A 20,993-nucleotide genomic window follows, 5' to 3' on the forward strand; every position below is an offset into this window, starting at 1 on the left:
AAATCAGAAAATCTAATTTGAATACTGGGGGGTGAGGAAGTGGCATTTCTATATTCTTCTACAAACAAAAATGTGTTCTGATTTTTCAGATGTACTTGCCCCTTTTTTTATAAAGAGAGATGATTATATCAAAAAGATTTTTCTCACAATGCACACAATTTGTTAACTAAGGTCAAAAAAGTTCTGAAAGATTCAACAAACACGCTGGCAAATGTGTGAAGTACTACTATTATCTCCCAAGCTGTCTCCAGGAGGATTTAGTAATAAAGTTGCAGAACACATTTGAAGTTTTTCCTCAGTTTCAAATTAAGAGTCAACTTAAAAACATGTATTATAAAAATCTATTTAATGATTTTTGTTTCTTCTTAGCTTATTATTAACACATTAGATGTTACATCTTGCCTCAAACGTACGTTGTCATTATATCCCTTGGGAAAAGGAACTATTATTGGTGAATAGACATTTCTTAAGGGCAATATTGAATTGAGGGGTTAAAAATAACCACTATCCAATTTCCCAGTGAACGCAGCCCTCCTCCTTTTGGAGGAAAAAAAACCTTAAGTTAGTATATATGAATTTTTTTACCACATAACTTCTTCATCAGAACGGTTTAATATTTAAAATATTACTTTAATATTTTAAAACATTTAAAACTAATAAATATACTTATTTAATGAACTAATTCCTCCCTGTCAGCATTAATGCTGGTAAATTATGCTGTGCCCAGAAGTTACAACGACATCAGCTGGGCAAGAACAGTGGGCATGTCCCAGGACAGACACTGACTTGGCAGATCCTGTCTTTTCTTCACCCAAGATCAGAGCGTCTGGCATTTGAGGGGGGAAAAATAACCCTAGAAAAAAGTCTGCATTTGTTTCATTGAAACACACTTTAATAGCATGAGCAGGCAAAAGCAATCTTTATTCTCAAAAGTGAAGAACCACCAAACAGACAAAATCCTTCTCTGACCCAAGGACGAGCCCCAAATACCTCGTGTGAAATATCACTGTGGGACAGAAGTAGTATTTGAAACAGTGTGAAAAAAATATACCTATGTCTTAAGCAATAAACACATTTAAAAATCTTCAGTTTTAGAATTCTGCTATGTTATTGATTTTCATATGGAAAAAATGTATGAGCAGCATATGTAAAACTACTCAGATCATTTTGCTGTTAAACAAACAAGCACATGCCTACAGGGGACAGAATAAAGTAACTGGCCTCCTTATGATGAATAGCATTAACTTGCTCTGGCTTGCCAAGTCAGTAAGCGGTGTGAATTTAATGCCAATTAGCTGAGATCAAAGTTGAAGTACCATGAACAAAGTAGGTAAAACTGACAATATCAAAGAAGGGACGTATATCACGGGTGACTGCAAAAAAATTACTTAGATTTATTTAGAATGTCTGGAGCTGTTAATAGAAAAGGACGGATCCTTACACAATGTTTATTTTCAAAACAGTATTACTCATTAAGCAGATTTCTAGGAGACTGCTTTCATGGGTAAATTGGCCAAAAAAACCCTGATAATGAAGTAAACTATTCTGTAATAGCCTGCATTGTGGACACGCTGCTCAGAATGGTATTTTCTCAAGAAATTCAACTCTTCATCAAAGTCAGGCATTCTCCCTCCTACCTGGCAAAAAATTTATCAGCCATTCAAAGCAACAGAAAAAGTTCACAGGCATCAGAAAAAGGCAGAAAAGGAGAGAGTTCACGCGGTTTACATGCAGTAGGCTTTAGGGACTATTAATAATTGGAAAAATATTCCTGTCATTAAATCTACGTGTCTTAATCAAGACTGACATAAAAAAACTATAAATTTAAATTATACATGATTAATCTGGGAAAAATAGCTTGGAGGAGGGGTCTTAGGGCTCAAGAAGAACTCCACTTCCACATAATAATAGCAGGAATTAAATTTGTATTTCAAATATCAGATGCTTAAAAAAATGTACAGCATGCTCACTAATACTTAATATATAACTACTATCACTATAAAACTCCAGGCTTCATGTAATGCCTTCTAAGCGAGAGTCTGAAAACATTCTTACAGTAATTCCCACAGCATTTTGCACGGATAGTAACATATTTTTACAGATGAACTGATATACAGAGAAGTTAAATAATTAGCCAGGTCCCATAGTTAATAGAAGAATAAGGAATTAAAACAAGATAGCTTATTTCTACTATAATCATTAGCCCATTCTTTTAATATAGGTAAAATAATAAACAGCAAAAGCAAGTTGCAATGCTGTTTGAATTAAACGCGTTAAACCTAGGCACAAAGAAACACTCCAGTATAATAAACAGTAATATATTTTTCACTTTAACCTGAAGGGTAAAGACCTAGTAGTTCTTCAGCAATTAGTCAGTGAGGTCTATAAGAGATTCGCTTGAGCAAGGACTAAGTTTCTCAGAAGATCAAAGATAACCAGTGTTACACTCTGCCCTAACCAGACCCAGATTCACACTTTCCATTACTTATTTACATTGATCTCATGACTATTTTTATAGATCCATCAGAATAAGTGTGCTTTTACTCTTTTACTAATATTTGTTTAATTAAGTTAATTAATTACAGCTTAACTGAAATAGCATACAAAAGACCTCACGCAGCTTTCAAAGTGTAGGCTGAATCCTAATCCTTTTTTTTTTTTTTTTTCTGTTAACTAGCAGTAAGGATGAAGTCAATAAATTGTCAATTAATAACATACTTGCTTTGATGGCTCTTCAGTAATTTACTTTCATACCACTTCATAAATTTCTTAGGAAGACTTCTGGGATCACTGATACAGTACCTCTGCCATGGGAAAATTTGGTTTAAATCTGCTCTGCTGCCAATAAACCAATAAGACTAACTGGCTGATAATCCTCCCACACTACACTGTTTAGATACACGCACTCAACCAGTGAAAGTTTAATTTGTTCCGCTAATGGCACAGAAAACTACTCAAACTTATTTACCATATAAATTTGAACTTCAGTCTGCTACTTTTTGTTATTCCTTAGGCAGAAAATACAAGCTATTGAATGCTTTGTAATTCAGACTATTTTATCTTTTCTTTGATCCAAAGCATAACAATAATAATGGACACTATCAGTAACTAAATATTAAACTGCACTTCACAGAAGAAACATATTAAAAAGCCTTAGAAAAGTCTGAAAGTCTTATTTGCATTGGCACACCGACATGCAAGGCACATTCTATCATTCTATGCAAGTGTAACATTATGCTTGAACTACTGTACTAAAACCAGTGATGGTAGCCACCTTTTATGTATTTCAAGATGCCATACTCAATAGCTTTTGTCTAGGATCTCTAGGGGGATGACACATATCTTTACTAGGTACAGCCTAATTCTTTGGATGAATTTAATTTATAAGAGCACACTAAAAAATTTAGTAAAGAAGCCATACGAAGCTCAAAATACTGATTTTCTCCAAAGTTATGTTGATAACATTAATGCACATATATAAACACATATATTTTTATATGTACATATATAAACTAAAACATCTATTATGTATAAGACAATGTGGCATGCAAACTTCATTTATAAGTGTTGCAGGTGTCATATATTCATGACAGGCCAAGGCCAGGTGGCGTCACGTAAAAACTAATCAAACCTAAAATAACTATGAAAAAACTGTTATGTCATAAGGTATTTTATTATTATCCTATCTTACGAAGGAAAAATTCCTGGAGAATACCAGAAAAACTCAATCAACTGTTACTCTATTTTCTGTCCCACTGTATATAAGGAGAGTTTGTCTGCATTTCCCTAAAAGATGTCAACCACCCTGCACTGGTACCGACAGAAACTAGGTAGGATTTGTGAAAATCCACCAAGTGTTCAGCTGGCATTCTTCCTGCAGTATGAAGGCCCAAATGGAAATTTTCCAAAGAGACTGAGTTATGGATAAAGGAATTAAAGAAACTGTCCTCCTATTCCACTTGTAATCCTCTGGGAAACGAGAGCATCTAGACGTAAAAAGATTTATGTTTTCTCTGAAGTTGTAGCGCTCTGATATATTTATAGGTGTGGGTCAAACAACGTACCATGTATTACAACATCATTTTTGTAAGCTTTCCTCCCAAATCTCAACAATACTCAGAACATCCTTGTCACAGATATAATGACAATAGATACCTTGTTCTCTCCTTACACTTATACACATGCATGTATATATACAGGTACAGCTAAATGTGCAAATATTTAAGAAAATTATGACCGCTGTCTGGTAAAAAGGAATTAGGTATTCCTACTTTTTTCAACTGTAATTAAGATATCAACTCTGGCCATTCCAAATTCTTATTCTGGCATTCCAGTTTAAGAAATGAATGGTAGGAAGAGTGCTTTAAATCTCTTTTAAGAAAACAAATAAAATTATCTGGAAAAAGAAAATAAGTGGACTGCAAGCCGAGTTAGCTTATTTTTACTAGTTACAATATTTTTTTTCATTTGTTGCACTGGTTCTACTTGTCTGAAGCAGCAGCAGTAGGAAGGCTTCTATGTTCCAGTGTTGTTGGGAGTCCTGGCCCTGTGAGGCATGAACCCCAAAACAACTGGCTGCTATGCCATGAGCCAACAACCTCCCCTAGAAAGGGCAGTAAGAAAAAGGAACACACCAAGGTATCTGTATCAGATAGAAGTGGCAGAACTTTGCTTGCCCCATGCTGGAAAGCACGGCAGAAACTCAGATGTTGTTTTACTTCCTCAAAGCAAGGACCGAAATGCTGCTGTAACTGAACCTGAGTTATAGTGGCTCCCAATATACCAGCATTCACTTGCAAGTGTTTCACTATGGGATCTCACAGAAAATCAATGAAAAACATTGTGTTTCCTTACTATTACCTCATGCTGCTTTTGTACAAGTACGCTTCTTAATTACCAATTTCTATGCTTTCAGAAACAAGTGTTCTGGAGTCACTTGCTCGAGTATATTCACACCCCAATATACAGAAACCATTTATTGGAGCTTGCTGAGCTGCTGCTATTTGAGAAGAGGTGATAAACTGTTGCAGCTAAAGCCAAATAGAGTCGAGCCACAGTCAAGGCTACAAGTGTTAGTGCATCCTTCTTGCAAATATCCCTCCATCATCCTCTTGGAGTAGGCCCATTAGACTACCTCAGTGGAGAAGCACAGTGCAAACCATTCCAAAATGCTACACAACAGTGTAAGACAAATACTGTCTTCCCTGGCTGTATCTCCAATACCTCTGGTAGTGCTGCCTTGGACCAATACTAGCGAAGATTTTAACCCTCCTACTTCTACCTTTAAAGTGGATTATTCCTCTCAGTTTTCCCATGAACAGGAAGAAAGGAAGGAAGAATCTCCAAGTTTCTGTCTCAATTTGCTGCCATGGCCTAGAAAATACCTGCTTTTTCCAGCACAATTTTGAGATAGTGATTTTCCAGAGGAAAATACAAGTTTGTATGGTGCATGTTAGAGATGTCCTGAAATGAACTACAAGGAATCTCAAATCTTCTGGTAACAGAAACAAGTAGGAAAAGACTACTTGACCAGCTCCTGAATGGTCCTTAAGTAAGCACCTCTGCAGTCTCACCCACTGCTGCAAAATGCTTATCAGTATCCCCATATAGAAGAACATGGCCATGGTTGTCTGCTTCCGACGTGCCACACAAAGTTCACGCTGCCCTTACAACTGCTCCAACAAGCAAAAGCGGGTGTTCCCACTCTCACTCACCTCGTGTCTTGGCAGGTTGTACAATTCCTGCAGTGAAAAAAGAGTGGTTACTTCTGTATTGTTGACTTGGGAAGTGTAAGGATACTTGAGACACAACATCTGGCACTTTTTATCAAAAAATCTCTGATTCAGGTGTAATTGGATGAACACTCTTTGGTATTGTGCAAGCATTTGAAGAAAAATTGAAGTTGAACAGTTAATTTCCTACATGTCTATCTTTTCAAAGGAAACGTGCTATCAGGTGGTGAAGACAAGGAACTTGGCAATACAGTCATCTGCAAGAGACTGTGCAAGCTGCAACATCCCAATAGTGCAAAGAGACCGACATCCTTTTAACACATGGCTTTTACCAGCTATTACACTCTAGCGTCCTTAGTGAGCACATAAGTAGCATTTTTGAGATTGCTACCCATATATGTGCTTTATTTTGATATTTTACTCAAATCTATAGGATTACTACTCCTTCGTTACAAACACAATAAAAGTTAGAGAAAAATCTATGTATTGTAAGAAAACAAATAAGGTCTTAAACTTGGAATACTCTGTGCATGAAAAGTGTGCAAAAAGCAGACAAATATTCTGAATCTTAGGTCCTAAATGTTCAAATGGCTCTTGAAAATACAGTCTTGAACTGAGGATGCAATGACTAAAATAATACTAACTTTGGTTAGCAATTAAATGAACACATCTCCCTTTGGACTGAAAATGCAGACAACAGCTAGTAGCTGACATCTCACTTCAACATTTTACAGCTGCTCTGAAGGAAAGACTTTAGACATTTGAATGCATGCATGCATCTTATTTTCCCAGGATTTCAAAGTCCACATCCAGGCTGCTGCTCAGCCATTATAAATGAGTAATTCAAGTAGGGCATGACTGCTTCTTGTATTAACTTGATAAAGATGTTTCACTTGAAGTGCATCAACAGTTGTGTTAGTCATTCCTTTCACAGACTTATATTTATTCTGTGTTACATTACCAGTGAAGAAATAAAAAAGTATTACTGGCTTCAAATTATTATAAAAGTGTTTACGCTAAATATAATCAGTGTAATGAAGATTATTATTATATTTTTACTACACCTGTTTTCAAACCTCCAAAGTACAATCAAATATACCTTATTTCCTGTTTTAATTAAAAACAATTTTATCAACTGACTACAATCTGCACTAAAGTTTTATTTCATTAGTTTAGACATGCAACTGCTTACACAACTGATATCTACACTTTAAAATACACACACTTGTTTTTAGAAATCCATTATACTGAAGATTACTTTGTGTCCATCAAGTTTTCCAAAAGTTGGTTTAAAAACACAATTTTAATATAATAGATTAATTTTAAGTTTATCTTTTAACAATGACTCTACTATCAACCATGTAAAAAACAACTATTTTGCAATAATTTTCATGTCTGAAAAATATTAATCTAGAGTTTGGGCTAAAATATCTCTCAAATACTACAAAGACATATTGAACTACAAAGACATATTGAACATCTTTCATTTTTTGTATGACTTTTCAGGTCACAACCCAGAGAGAAGATTTGCTAAATACTGAACTCCTCTTTCTCTTATCACAGCAGCGACATTATAATATAGTTCAAAATTACAGGGAGAAGTCATGTTCTTCTTTCATTAACTTCTTTCCATTGAATAGATTACCAAACATGAACACAGTTACACTAAATATAAAAAATATACTATATATATAATTTATTCAAAGCCCAGTGAGGAAAAGATGTCCAGTTTATTTAAAAGATGAGTAATTATGCCTCGCTGTTTATCCTCTATGCCATGCGCCATGGACAAATACAGAACACAAGAATGCTATTGACAGGTGATGATCCATCACATGCGCTCCATGACCCTGCTCACTAACGTTGAGCCAAACACTGTATTTTATGCTTCATTAGCTGCAATCCTATCTTCTCTTATTTTTCCAATGAGAATTGTTTTTTATTTACAAAATTTCCATTATTTTCTCCATTTCCAGTGGCATGGGGGGTGTGTGTGTGAAATTCCTGTGATAGCCAGTTCTAATATATAGTGTATTTAAGGAATGTTTCTATATGGTTTAGGTAGTTTTATTCCAGAAATAAAACAAGTTTAGGCACTTATGAGTGTAGGGGTAGATGGGAAGAGGCAGTCAGCCTCTGATTTATTCAGATTATTATTCTGATATCTAATATTAATTTTCAGATTATACTTTGTTTTCTTTTATAGTTTGTATCATATTATTAGAACATGGTCCTTTTGTCTTCTGGCATGACCGCTAGTTATAAACACTGAAATTCAAAAAAATGTGGCTCAAACTCCAATCGGTCTGACTCCTTTCATGTCCACCTTCCCACAGGCAGTGGGCTATTCTTCCAAGATTTCTGGACATGAGGCAGCACAGTCAAAGCTGCTTCTCCAGCTTGGCACCAATCCCAGGCAAACGGCCCAAGAAGCTGCACAGTGACAGAAGATGCACATGGGCTAGAAGTGGCAGAGTTGGCAGAGGCAGGCAGACTCTTACCGTGCCAACTGTCAAAGTTGACTTGTTTGTTCGGGACTCTCCAACCCTCCAGTTCTCAGTGTCAGAGTGTTTGAATGGGAGCTCAGGAGTCAGGTCAGCAAATCACTTTGCTCCAGCAAATGTTTCTGTCTTAACTGAACTAGCTGCAAGATTAGGGCAGCACCAAGAATTTTCTCTTTCAGACACGACTTCAGAAAAACAAATTGTTTTTTCCTTTTCAAAATGCCTTTTTCTCTACTGAAGAGTGTAAATCAGATTAAAATTAAGAATTAAAAACATTTAGCTGTTTAATTGAACTATATGTCCACTGTAATCCTATCACTGCATTTCTCAAATAGATTTAGTACTTCACGTGATACTGAGAATGTCAAGATAACTCAAATACACGGTATTTGTGTTTGAAGTTACTGTACTTAGAAATCTGTTATATAGAGATACTCAACATCAAATACTCACATTATATAAGTACATTAATTGTAGCTATTAAAAACAGAACTGAAGAGTTACATAATGCACTGTTTTCCTCATATGAAATTTCAGTATTTCTGCCACCTTAGACAACAAGTACATACACGAATATCTTGCACGTATTTGTTCTATTTCAGTGCACAGGTAAAAGCAAAACAAAATCAGCTGATACAGCACAGAAGTGACTAAAAGGTCCAAAGGCTAGAAGTGACTAATGGTTCCTGCCATACTAATTTCTATATGGTTTGCAGACTTTTGATAAAAAGAGAGATTGATTTTCAGAAGCTTCACAGTACATAAAGAAAATTACACTAATTTAAATGTTTCTGAAGTTGGGCATCTTAAAGTTAATCTGTCCAAAATAATATCCAGTTTGGTCAACTATAGGAATACGTCTTAGCTTGGGGGTCATCATCAGTGTTATATAGTTGAATTAAAAAAAAAAAAAAAAAAGTACACTGCTAAGATTCTAACCCACATGGTCTAATCCTGGCTGTGAACTGTTTCTTTCTACATAAAACAAACTATTCAGTCACTTGGTAATGGCACAACTTTATTTTGTCACCGCAAATAGCTACTTGTAACATCATGGAAAGTAACTTCTGTGGGACCTTCAGAACAGTAATGTTTGGATGGAAGGTGACAATGTCGTGGAATACTGCATTCTATACCATATAAATGAGACTGTTAGTACATTTGCGCGTAGTATAACCAGAACATTGGAATCTTCGGAGTGACCTGTAGCTTCTTTTTAACTTACTATAAAGCTGAACCATGAAAATTACTACGAAAAAAGATTTTAGATTTAGAAACAGATATTTAGATCACAAATTCCACATTAAAAATAATGGAGATACTTCATTTAATGCTGTTTTCATAAAATGTGCTATATTTCTGATCCATAACATGTTGTTTACTTGTTACTAAAATTTGAAAAACAAAAATTCACCCGGTCAAAATGCATTTATATTTTACCACCAAAAGCCTAATGATTTTCAGTGATATCTATTTAGTATTTCATTACAAAAAATCAGCCATGTTATATGAATCATTTACCTCACCAAAGCAGTAGTGAGAGTAGTATAATTCAATTACAAAACCTGGAAACAGTTTAAACACCATTTGAAAGTAAACAGTTACAGTCCCTTATGCCCAGGTCTGAGAAGCGTCCAAATGGAAGTCAAAGATCCCATGGCATTTTTTCAAAATGAGTAGGAGCTACCCCAATATGTTGGCCAACATATATTTTCTCAATTAAAAACAGATTTCAATGTCCAAAGCTATGTGTCAGCAATTGCTGAGAGCATATGTCTGCCACGTTTCCAAAACTCCCTGCACCATCGGTAAGTATCTAGTCACCTTGCTGAATAACGCTTTTCCAGATGCCACAACTGGAAAAGGTAAATGCATTTTCATAAATACATGAAGTACAGATATATTTGCCATACTGTTGGGGAAACAGAAGTTATAATTTGAACCCACATTTAGATTTTTTTTCATACCAGAGGTGTTAAACATGACTTTGGTGGCGATATGAAACACTTTGATACCACCAGACTGTAAGTGAACAGAAATCCTATGGAACACACATGCATACACACAAAATAAAGGCAGCAGAAATAATCTTGTATTTGCCATTCCCTAACTTTTACACATTGAATGAGCTAAAAAGTTTAAAAAAGGGGGGATGGGAAGGCTTTTTTTAATGACTCTTTTTATTTTAAGTTACTTTTACAGAATTTTCTAGGTTATGCTCTGTTTAAAGAGAAGGTGGGGAGATTTTCTTTACGCACTTTAAAGCCTATGTACCCCATACTACCCACCACCCAAGCTCAAATCTTCAGTTGCCAATAATGAAGCACAAACTTGTATGCCAAGAACTGCAAGATCAACTACTTTACCTATAGGCAGAACACTTTATCCTGAGTTAAAAGACAAAGTTAGGCAATGAGTTTCTACAGGAAAAGGTATAAACCCAGAGGAGAGTCAGGCTTTACAACTCCCTCACTCAACAGATTTCCTAGTGCAAAGTCTCAGGCTCCTGCTATTCGGGGTGGAGTTCCCATCTTCATTGTTCAAGTTCTGTTATTATTTTGCCATATTACCAAACTCTTAAGTAATACTATTAAAAAGAGGAAATTGGAACAAGGTAAAAGCACCTCCTTGGACAAAGATATTAGTCTGCTGACTTTCGTCGTAAAACTGAACAGCGCATCTCAAAATCAGTCAGGCTTGAAGGAAAAATAGAAATATTTTCAGGGAACTTCACCACACTTCCTAGAAACTGATAGGACAGAATGTAGCTTTTTTTTTTAAATCAATTTTTCAGTATAATTTTACAAAACTCAGAATCCTATTTAGTCACAATTGCAGAATTCTAGGGCACATGTATTGCTGAAAGATTTATGGCATATTGAGAAAAACTGAATGGAACGTATGCAGAGAGATGAAAACACCTCTTCCCCCAAGAGGATTTGCAGAATTACTTGATGGAAAGTTGAACAAGCTGCCTTATTCCTGCATTGCACAATTACTTTTCTATAACCTGAACTTACTGCCAGTTGCCAGAGTTATGCAACCCACTGGAAATACTGTTCATCTAGTTAGCGTTGTATAGTATGTCCCTCCCTGATGCTACTCCCATGGACACGAAATGCTAACTGGAGCCAACAGAGTCACAGACTGCACTTGAGGGCAAGTTTACTTCCCTCTTAGAAAAAAGTAATAAGCGTATTAACTGTAATCTTGGTAAGACAGTAGATACAGAGGTGATTCAGATCTGGAAGAATATTTGATACTTCACCTGGCCATAGTACACAGCATACTGAGTTGTGAGGGTAATGGGGGAGGATGGAGCACACACAAGCTGGTAAATGTACAAAATTAAAAGCCTCATTTTAAATGCATTTACTTTCTCAGATAGATATTAACTAACTTGCATTTACCATTGTTACTAGCTTGGTCTTCCCCACACCATCCTCCCACCCTGAATCGCTCAGTAGTGCCATCGTCTGCTGCCCCCACTTCAACTTGTAATGAAATTAAAACATGTCAGACACTGTTTACTACAAGCAACTAATTTCAAAATTGTAAGAGAGAAAAAGAGAAGGCGAGGGAGAAATAGCATTACCACAAAATACTTGTGCCCACACGTTTTGTAACTCAGGAAAATTCTAAATTTAGCCTCACAGTTCTGGCAGTTGAACTGCTATTTTTAATCCAATTTTGAAAACTACAGGACATTACTAGAAAAATTTTTCTAAATCTGTATACTTATCTGAATTTCAATTCACCCTACTCCAACGTAAGGTCAACATAAATACTGTGTTTTCAGTAACTTATACTATTAGCATTCAAATTTTTCCAAGGCAAAATACGAGAACAAGCCAGACTCTAAAAGCAATTAAGAGGATATAAATGTTGTGCGCTGCAAGAACACTGTTCTCAAAAGACCAGAGTCCTGGCAACTATCATAATCCTTTTGAAATTGTTCATATTAAGATTAAAGATCACTTTGTTCCTCTATTCCCACAACTAGTTGGTATGGTAAAAAGATCAGTCCTCTAGTTTTATACGTAACATCTTAAACATTTGCTCTCCTTTCTGTGCATGTGATTAAATGTAACATTTTGAAATCCCAAAGTTCTGAGAAAAACATAAATCCTTGTCCACAGCTGCTGTTTGACTCTGGAAACACATGCATTTTCTTTTCAAGCATCTACCATCAAAAAAATCCCAAAGGACCTGAACTGGGGAACACCTGCATCTCTTCATTTAGTTCCAATAACAGAGTCTAAACTTCAAAATTATAAAAATAGATGCTATGTTCAGCTGCAGTTACATTCTGCCCCTAATTCCCGTGAACAAAAATGCTAAGAGCATGAAATCATTCAGGCAAGCTCTGTCATCGAGAGGATAAGATTTTTTGCACCAGAAGCCCAGTGGGAACTTGATAGAAAACTGGCAACAATTACAGATAAAGTACATAGTGAAATCCTCAGGGAGAGAAAAGGAAATGTAATAAGATAGATGGGTATAATTTTTACACATTTATGCCCAAACCACAAATGTGAATTGTCTTTAATTACTCCAATATATTAAGTGTTTTTACCCATTCATTGTGTCAAATCTTTCCAGAATACTTCAAATTGGTTTATGAATTTTCTTTTACGAGGGTTTTTTTATTTACTAGCACAAGCACTCACTTAAATTAGAACCGACAACTTAAAAAATGTCATTTTTCCAGCTTTAAAATCCAGTCTAAGTAATGAAAATTAAATTTAAAAATATGTCAATGACAGACTATTTTAACTGTAAGAAAGGGGGAGTTGGGGGCATATATAAGTGTGCATGCATAAAAAGAAATGTATGTAAAATCTCTCGCCTCCTTTCAAATAAGTTCTAACAGATAAAATCATCTGGTTTACGGCAGGAAAAAAATGCTCCTGCTGGTACAACATTTATGGCACTTTTTTCATGTTTGAAGATATGATTTCTTCAGTCTTAAAAATATTTTCACTGGACAAATTATTTTTCCTTTATTGAGGGGGCAGGGGGTGAACACAGTGATCTTATCTAAACTTAAAAAAAAAAAAAACAGTGGAGAAAAAAATCCAAGTGTCTTTGGAAGTTTAAGAAAAATACCACTTAAATGAGAAACTACCTACTTTTACACAGTTGAATATTTGCTCTGCAGCCTTCATGCAGCTAGAGAAGCCTTCTGATTCTTACTTTGCTCCACTGGGTGTATCAGTTTACCACACACGACCACAATATTAATACAGGCACTTCTGTTTACTCCCTTATTTCACTGCTGCATTACTGAATATTTAAGCTGATCTCAAAGAAGACTTCACTAATTGTATTTTTTATTTCAGTTCCTGTTGATTTATATGTAATAAAGCTCTCCATACACCGGCTGTGCACGCACTCCCAATTATTCAATATGGGGAACCAAATAGAGCTTAATCAGCTCACCTCATCTATTCTACAGCTGCTCATAATTAAATACTAACACCAGCATTCATTTTGAAATTTCCCTATTTCTCTCAAAGGCCAGGTGAAACAAACAAGGTCTGCAGCTTGCTCCGAGGGTTAATAAAGCCAGGGTTAGTTCAGAGCAGCAGCAAGAAGACTTTCCCAAGCCCTGGGGTAACGGAATAATCTCCTTCTCTTGTATTTATTTTATATGCTGCAGTTTGGATACAGACTGGGGAGCATATCCACCAATTTCTACAACTACGCAGAGAGATACCTGGGGCAGTTTTTCATGCAACAAAAGTATCCAAAATTAAGCATCAGCATGCAGACTTGTATTTAAGCACTAAACAAAATTTATATTCTGTGTCCCTATGTAATTCCTCTGCTGTTGATGGATCAGTTTTCCACTGTGCTAATGACACTTTGTGCACCAAACAATAAAATACTCCTGTTAAGTAATTACCAGTATATACACTTGTTACATTTACTACTTAATTTGCCTGTATATGCTATACATCACACACTTCCATGCTGCCCTTTTTGGAATTACATTTTATAGAGTTTCTTCCTTTGCTGGTTATACTCAATGCAGTATGGTACTACTGGAATTGTATTTTTTTTTTTCCCCTCTTCCTCTCAGCAGCAACAAGTGAAACAGTAAGAAATAAAAGAGTAGTGTGAAATGTTTTATTACTCAAATTGTAAATACACACTCAGTCTTTGCAGGGCCATCTACAGACAAGCAGTAAAAGCAAGCTCCACAACCATTCTGGTCACCCTGGATCACATGATTCGAGTGGTACAAGACAGCAGAGAGGCTGCTGACTTGACAAGGAGAGGAGGAAGAAAGGTCTAACACCTGTTCTCCATGTAAATATACCCTGGTTTATCCAAGAACCTCATGCCATTTGCACAACCTCCTCCTTGGCATTTTATACCCAAAACAACTGCTTTGATTTTAGACCAAGTTGTTTTCCATTCAACTTCACAGATGCATAACAAATTACTTACTCTTCCTTCACTAATTTTTACATAGCAAAAAATTTTTAAAAGTCACCTGCACAGGCATTGTGTTGTCTTCCAGAATTCTTCCAGAGTACCCAGAAATTCCCCTGCAATTGCTGGTTTTGGTTTTACACACAAAAAGATACTATATCATTCTGCTCTTCACAGAGGTGGCTAAGTTACAGCTCTTCAGCTTTGTACAGCTCCAGTGAGCCACCTCCCTCCCCCACTGCACGGTGTGACCAGCAGCTTCACTGACACCGAGTTTGCAATGTGTTCTGAATCCTTGTATATGGGGAAGTAAACTGAGTTTACCCAAGTGCTGGATGAGAACTTACCCAATGCCACCAAGCTGGAACTGCTGTCTCCCTCAGTTCTTTCAAGAAATCATGTGTGTATTTTGTGAGCATCAGCTGTACAGGTATTTGTATATGTACTTCACAGAGCTAAAAGACTTGACCAACCCTGGCCTTATCTCCAGCAATTTAATAGCACTGAACAATTCTAGATCGTTTTTCTCATCTCTCCTAGACAGCTTTTTTCGTTCCTTCTACAAGCAGGTTCCACTGCTCTCTTCACTCTTCTCTGTAGTCCAAATTCCTATTCCAGAACATTAGATCTAACCTTACTAGGAAAAAATTGCTCAAACAGCACAGCTTTGTACTGCACAATTATCTGCAGTAGTACAGCTTTAAACAACTCTTCTACTCCCCAGGGGCATAAGTTGAATTTGCTGTCAAATTATGCAGTATAGCTTTCTTAATTCCCAGAAGTGACTGCAACTGACAGCAAAAGCATTTCTATGCTCCCAAATCACTTCAGGTTTTCCCTCCATGCAGTTTTCACAGTCATAATGAAAAAGACAGCCGTGTCTCCGGTATTAAATTGCCTCAGTTCCTTCAGCAAGTATTTGAAAGTGAAGGCTTTGATTAACTCCCTCATCCTTTGTACAGAATCTGAGATAATTTAACCATTAATGTTTCCTAGTTTAATTTGTATTTAAAAAACAAAAAAATAATTTCCAGTACACTACTCTTCATGTTTACTGGGACCGAAGCTGTAACACATCAGTTAGCTTTTCCCTCTCAATTGCCATCAGTCACAGGTGCCACCTTGCAGATGAGAGAAGCACAGCTAGAGGCTGAGCAGGCAGGTTAGTAACTACCACTGAGTACACAGAATCAATACAACTTTCCGGAGGCACTGGGGAGGCAGGTGAAGCATCCAGTAAATTTTAAATTCTAAAATCTTACCATTTTAAATGTATCTCCATCCACCCACAGACACCTGTCTATTACAAATCAATTACAATCTCAACGTCCTGCATATGAGTCTGGCCAGCACTCCCTTTGTCAGTGCCATAATTCCCGTAGGCATCTGCTGTCACAACCTACCAAGTACTCTGTACTGTCTAATGAGACTATCCGTAATACTGATGAGCTAAAATGCACGTGATCACTGTGACCTGTAACACAAGAAATAATTCTATAGAATGTGTAAGTACGCACAGCTCATTTAAAAAGTAATTAATATTCCAAGACAAAAAATGAGAAAATTAAACTGAAAAGATCCCCAAAAAAGGCAGAAAAAGCAATAATAAGTAATAGTAATAAATATTATTATTACTAACATTTAAAAGCTACTTAAGTAGAGACAACAGGTGCAAAATGGATCTGAATAATTCAGAGAGTGTTGAATCATGAATTGCTTTTCAGCAATGCTTTAGGGGCAGGAACTTCAGATAACTGTTGTAAAAACACTGCTGTAAACATTTCCAACATGATGCTCTCCAAGAAAAATACAAATACAGGTACCAAAAAAATAACCTAACAACTGCTTGAGTGCACAGTGCTTAGAAATATTTACTTTGCATAAGAACAAAATGTTGGTTATATATGCACACAAACATTACAAAGATGGTAATAAATTCACTGTTACTTTTCAGACTAATGACATTCAACAACCATCACATGTGGAAAAAAAAAAAAGAGAAAAACTCCACACTTTTCAGTTTACTTTCGTGTTTCATAATATTGGGGCCAGCTAATCCTTTTGCTTTCCTTAAACTAGATGCTTTTCGGGTTTGGTTTTTTTCCTCCTGTTTCACTCCACTCTTAGCATGGCAACAGGATAAACTTCCAAAAACAAAAGCATGATTTTTAAAAAGCACCATACTGACAGCAAAACCTAGATGCATGTGTATTTCAGAAACTATATTAGTTATTTTAAACTCGATACACATTTCAAAATTGTCAGTGTTGCACAAAACAGACCAATGTTTTGTTTAAAGCCCACAGAAACCATAAGAATATCAGGTAAAAGTATTTATGCCCACAAAGTCAACAACACCCTTAAATTTATCCAAGCAACTCTCTGAAAATATTAACTTGTCTCTCATTTAAATCTACCACAACACCAAATTCGATGACATCAAATGCGTGCTCTGTAGCATTTTAAAAATCACCTTTTTATTATTAACAAATTTTATGATAAAAAAATTATTAATTATAAATTATGCTACAAATTTATATGAACTATTTTGAACTCAGTAGGTCAACTTGTGTATAAGAAGCTCAACCCTATAGATAAAGGGAAGAAATAGTAAAACTAATGCTTTCAACAGGTATCCTGCCCCCCCCAAAAAAGTTTACAAAAGGTTCTGTATAAATAACTTAAAAAGCAACCAAAGTCAATGAAATATTCCTTATTGAAGATGACATACATCAAAATGCTGCTTTTAGTTTTCAAGTCTCTCAGCGAGTTGAAGTAAAGTTATAATCTGTGCAGTATGTGAAAAAGATACTTTGGCATTTGACACATTTTATATCCAGCCTCTCTTTTGAAAATTACATTGGATAGGAAAAATGTAATGTGATACCAGCTTTACAAGAGTTTTGCACTTACCAGAATTATGGCAGTAGTCCATATACTGTGGAATTTGGATTGTAAAGGCTACCAAATCTGGAGCTAAGAGAGATTCTGGCTTCCTGCTCTCATTGAGCCATTTACTGCTGTGTAAGTCTCTGGTGTCAGAAGGGCCTTGAATTAAAGGAATCAGCTTCTCTTTTCCACCGTCACCTAAGATAAAGATTAGAATCCTCACAGCTTTTACTGTAAGATAAATTTTCAACACAAACATCCACTAGTGCACAGAGAACAGCTATTAACAGTGTAAGTACAGAACTAGACGAGGAAATAGAAAGATCAATCTTATATAAACTATTATAAACAACTTCCTTAATGTTATCTTGTAAATGTCTTTACATCCAGGAGGATTTCAAATAATCAATTCTATTTAAAATTGTAATTTCCATCCCAACTTTATATAAGAAAAGTCTTTAAAAATCACCATGAACTCAATTGAGAGTTAAACACGCTATATTTTTAATGTTCTTGACATTAGCTGCCTTTAGATATGAAGAGATCATAGACATTCATTGGAAAAATTCCTGCATGCTCTTCAAGAAAAATTCTGTAAAAGAAATTTAAAAGCTATTTATCACAGAGCTCTCAAAAATTTCACAAGCAATATACATATTTGTAGCATTAATGGAAAATGAAACATTAAACAATAAACAGAATGCATAAAAATTATGCTGCAAACAAAGCAAAATGCAAAAATTCTGTGTAATATGAAAATGCAGAGTTATTCCAGTTACTTCAGTGCTTTTAGATTAATACTTGTCTCAGCAGAAAAAAGTCTTTATTTTTTTACTTAGTGTAAAAATTGACTATACTGGGGCCAGACTGGATCATCCTGGCACACTTAACAATATAATAAAAAAACCCAAAACAGAATACAAAAAACCCTCTCTGATTCATAGGAACAATGAGTAAATTCTTGTTTCAGTAACTCTCCTTGTAAAAAGCAAGGCCAATTCTCCTATACAGGCAATAAAGTTTTACATGGTCCAGCTGCACATACCTGGGGCTTTGGCACAAATTTTTATTGATCCCACGGTCCCAGAGGCACATTTGACCAATGATGTGCCGCAGTACTTCAATTCAACATTCTGGATTGAGCCCTCAAGAGTTGGCAGGGGATTCTTAGATTTCACACCTAATAAAAGAAAACTGCAAATGTACTAGCCTGTTGAATTTAAATATTTTTATATTCCTTCACCAAGGCATTTAAACTTAATTATACTTTAATTATCTACCTTAGATGTTCTTACAGCATTTTTGTTGTGATTCACAGTTTTAAAATGGAAGTGACAGAACACTGTATATGGGCATTTTAATACAAACTATTATGCATAAAACATACATAGATACTGTGAGGAAAACACAGAAGGCCACTTAGAAATTGGAATAAATACGTATACATACACATACACACACTTTTGTTCCCAGTTTATAAGTGCCACCTCAACTATACTTTTTCATGGTTTTATTATGGCCCTTTCATTTCAGGATCTTAAAATGACCAAGTGTTTTCAGCTTACATTTACACAAAAACATTTCACTCAGTAGCAATGTAAAGCATTAAATCCATGCAGCTGAACGGCACAGAAGGCCAGCGGCACACTTGCCATTTTTCAAGGGAAACTGGAGTTCAAACCTTGCCTTAAGTCACAAGTGGAAATAAGTTTTGGTGGTCTTTCCTCAGCCCCCCAAAACCAGAAAACTACCACACTGGTTGGAAGAGATCGGTGCTATTGGCAGTCACTTCTGAAGAGCTGCCTAGAACTGTGGCGGCAGCAGCAGGGGACTCAGATATGTTGGCAGAGCTTGAGGGCAGCCCCCAAAACAGCCCCAGAGCCAGCCCTCCTATTCTGTACAGCGCTGACTATCAGAAAAAAAATACATATATTTACTTACAAATCAGAAAGAAATAGTTTCAACACCTGTAAGAAGTATGAAAGGAAAAACTAACAGAAGTTACCATTTTTTACGGGTTTTTTCCCCCCTCATGCAAAAGTGAGTTGGAATTTGTCAGTTAAAATTGGCAAGCAGCTTGTTAATTATGCAAACATTAGTATAATTATGGAACCATTTCCTTGCATGCGTAACACAGAATTTGTTCCAAAATCCTAATTATGCAATGAGCGTATTATGGAAAATCAAGAAAAAAAAAATTGAAAGCATTTTGATACATATTTCAGGATAGTTGCATGCATTAAAGAGACTTCACATATTCTCTACAGAATGAACTCATTAATTTTTTGCACAATCTCTCAAAGACTTAACACACCAAACAACCTTTAACATATATTAACTATGTAAGGAAAAATTCCCAAAAACCGAGGAAGCAGATTTAGGGTTAAACCTGGTAATTACACTTAGTCCACTGTGCCTATTCCAGTTCCCAAACACTGAAATGTATTTGGTCGTGCATATAACACCATTTTATAAGTGGACTTCTTGACATACATGTTCTGGTAAGACATTAAAATAATTTTTGAATAAAAAGTACCTTCCAAGGTAGGAAGAGAGAAGCAGCACACGAAGGGACACCTGGCACTTAGTAAACCAGACTGCCATGTGAAAGTAGTTTCCACATTCTATGCATACCTTTTTATCAAAATTTAACCTGTCTTCTCTGTTGGAGGCATGCCCAGTCTTTTCCTAACTTGTGATTCAGGACGGCTTCAGGCTCAAAGAATGCTCACCGCAACCTGTTTGTGTGCCTGCCACTACAACACCCCACCAGTCCTCAGTCGCAAAGATCAGCTACCAGTGGCTCTCACCCCGAAAGATCAGCTACCAGTTTTAGTCTCACGAATACACCCTCATTCCCAGTCTCGCCTGGGGTAAGCCTCTTTTAAAGCTGAAAATCCCCTTTGATCTCAGGTGTGGTATCAGGCACAAAGCACGAATTTGTCAAAAGCAGATACAGTATCTGTAGGCATTTCCTAGTCTTGGCTCTGCCTCTTCATACTTCCTATAAACTTGTGCAAATAGAGGCCCTTGGGGAGTGGGGGCAGGTGGCGGGGAAGAAGAAAAAAGGGGAGGGGGGGGGGAAAAAAAGTATGTTTTTCCTTCTCTTCTGCCTGCTCCAAAAGAAAGATCATACAATACTGTTAGTAGCAGTGAAGATTACAGTCAAAACAAAACAAATTTGAGTTCATAATTCAACACCTGCCTTTCAAGTCTTCTCAAAACTGGTAGCTTCTTGCTGTTTCCATCTTTCAGCAACTATTTTATGCCTCAAAATACAAGGTGTGATGTCTGATACATTTCTCTCACTTCACTATGGAAGATTAAGTACTTCTAAAACTAAGTATTTTCCATCATGGAGTCCAGTTTTAGATGCATTACACTGGACACCTTCTCTGAATTAAGACTAAAACTTTTCGTGTTAGCT

General features: G+C 36.1%; 1 protein-coding gene across 7 annotated transcripts in view; it reads right to left on the minus strand.

Annotated features, from left to right (window-relative positions):
- VPS13B (vacuolar protein sorting 13 homolog B) overlaps window positions 1–20,993 on the minus strand; it is a 482,877-nt gene that overhangs the window by 305,624 nt on the left and 156,260 nt on the right. For all 7 annotated transcript variants that reach the window (XM_075415801.1, XM_075415802.1, XM_075415804.1 and 4 more), the window contains exons 18-19: window positions 18,612–18,746; window positions 17,591–17,764 (exon numbers count right to left, since the gene is read on the minus strand). In XM_075415801.1, the coding sequence (XP_075271916.1) occupies window positions 17,591–17,764; window positions 18,612–18,746 (309 nt within the window). The remainder of the gene's footprint in view (window positions 1–17,590; window positions 17,765–18,611; window positions 18,747–20,993) is intronic.

Source organism: Opisthocomus hoazin, chromosome 3 (assembly GCF_030867145.1).
Source record: "Opisthocomus hoazin isolate bOpiHoa1 chromosome 3, bOpiHoa1.hap1, whole genome shotgun sequence".
In the NCBI taxonomy this organism is placed as follows: domain Eukaryota; kingdom Metazoa; phylum Chordata; class Aves; order Opisthocomiformes; family Opisthocomidae; genus Opisthocomus; species Opisthocomus hoazin.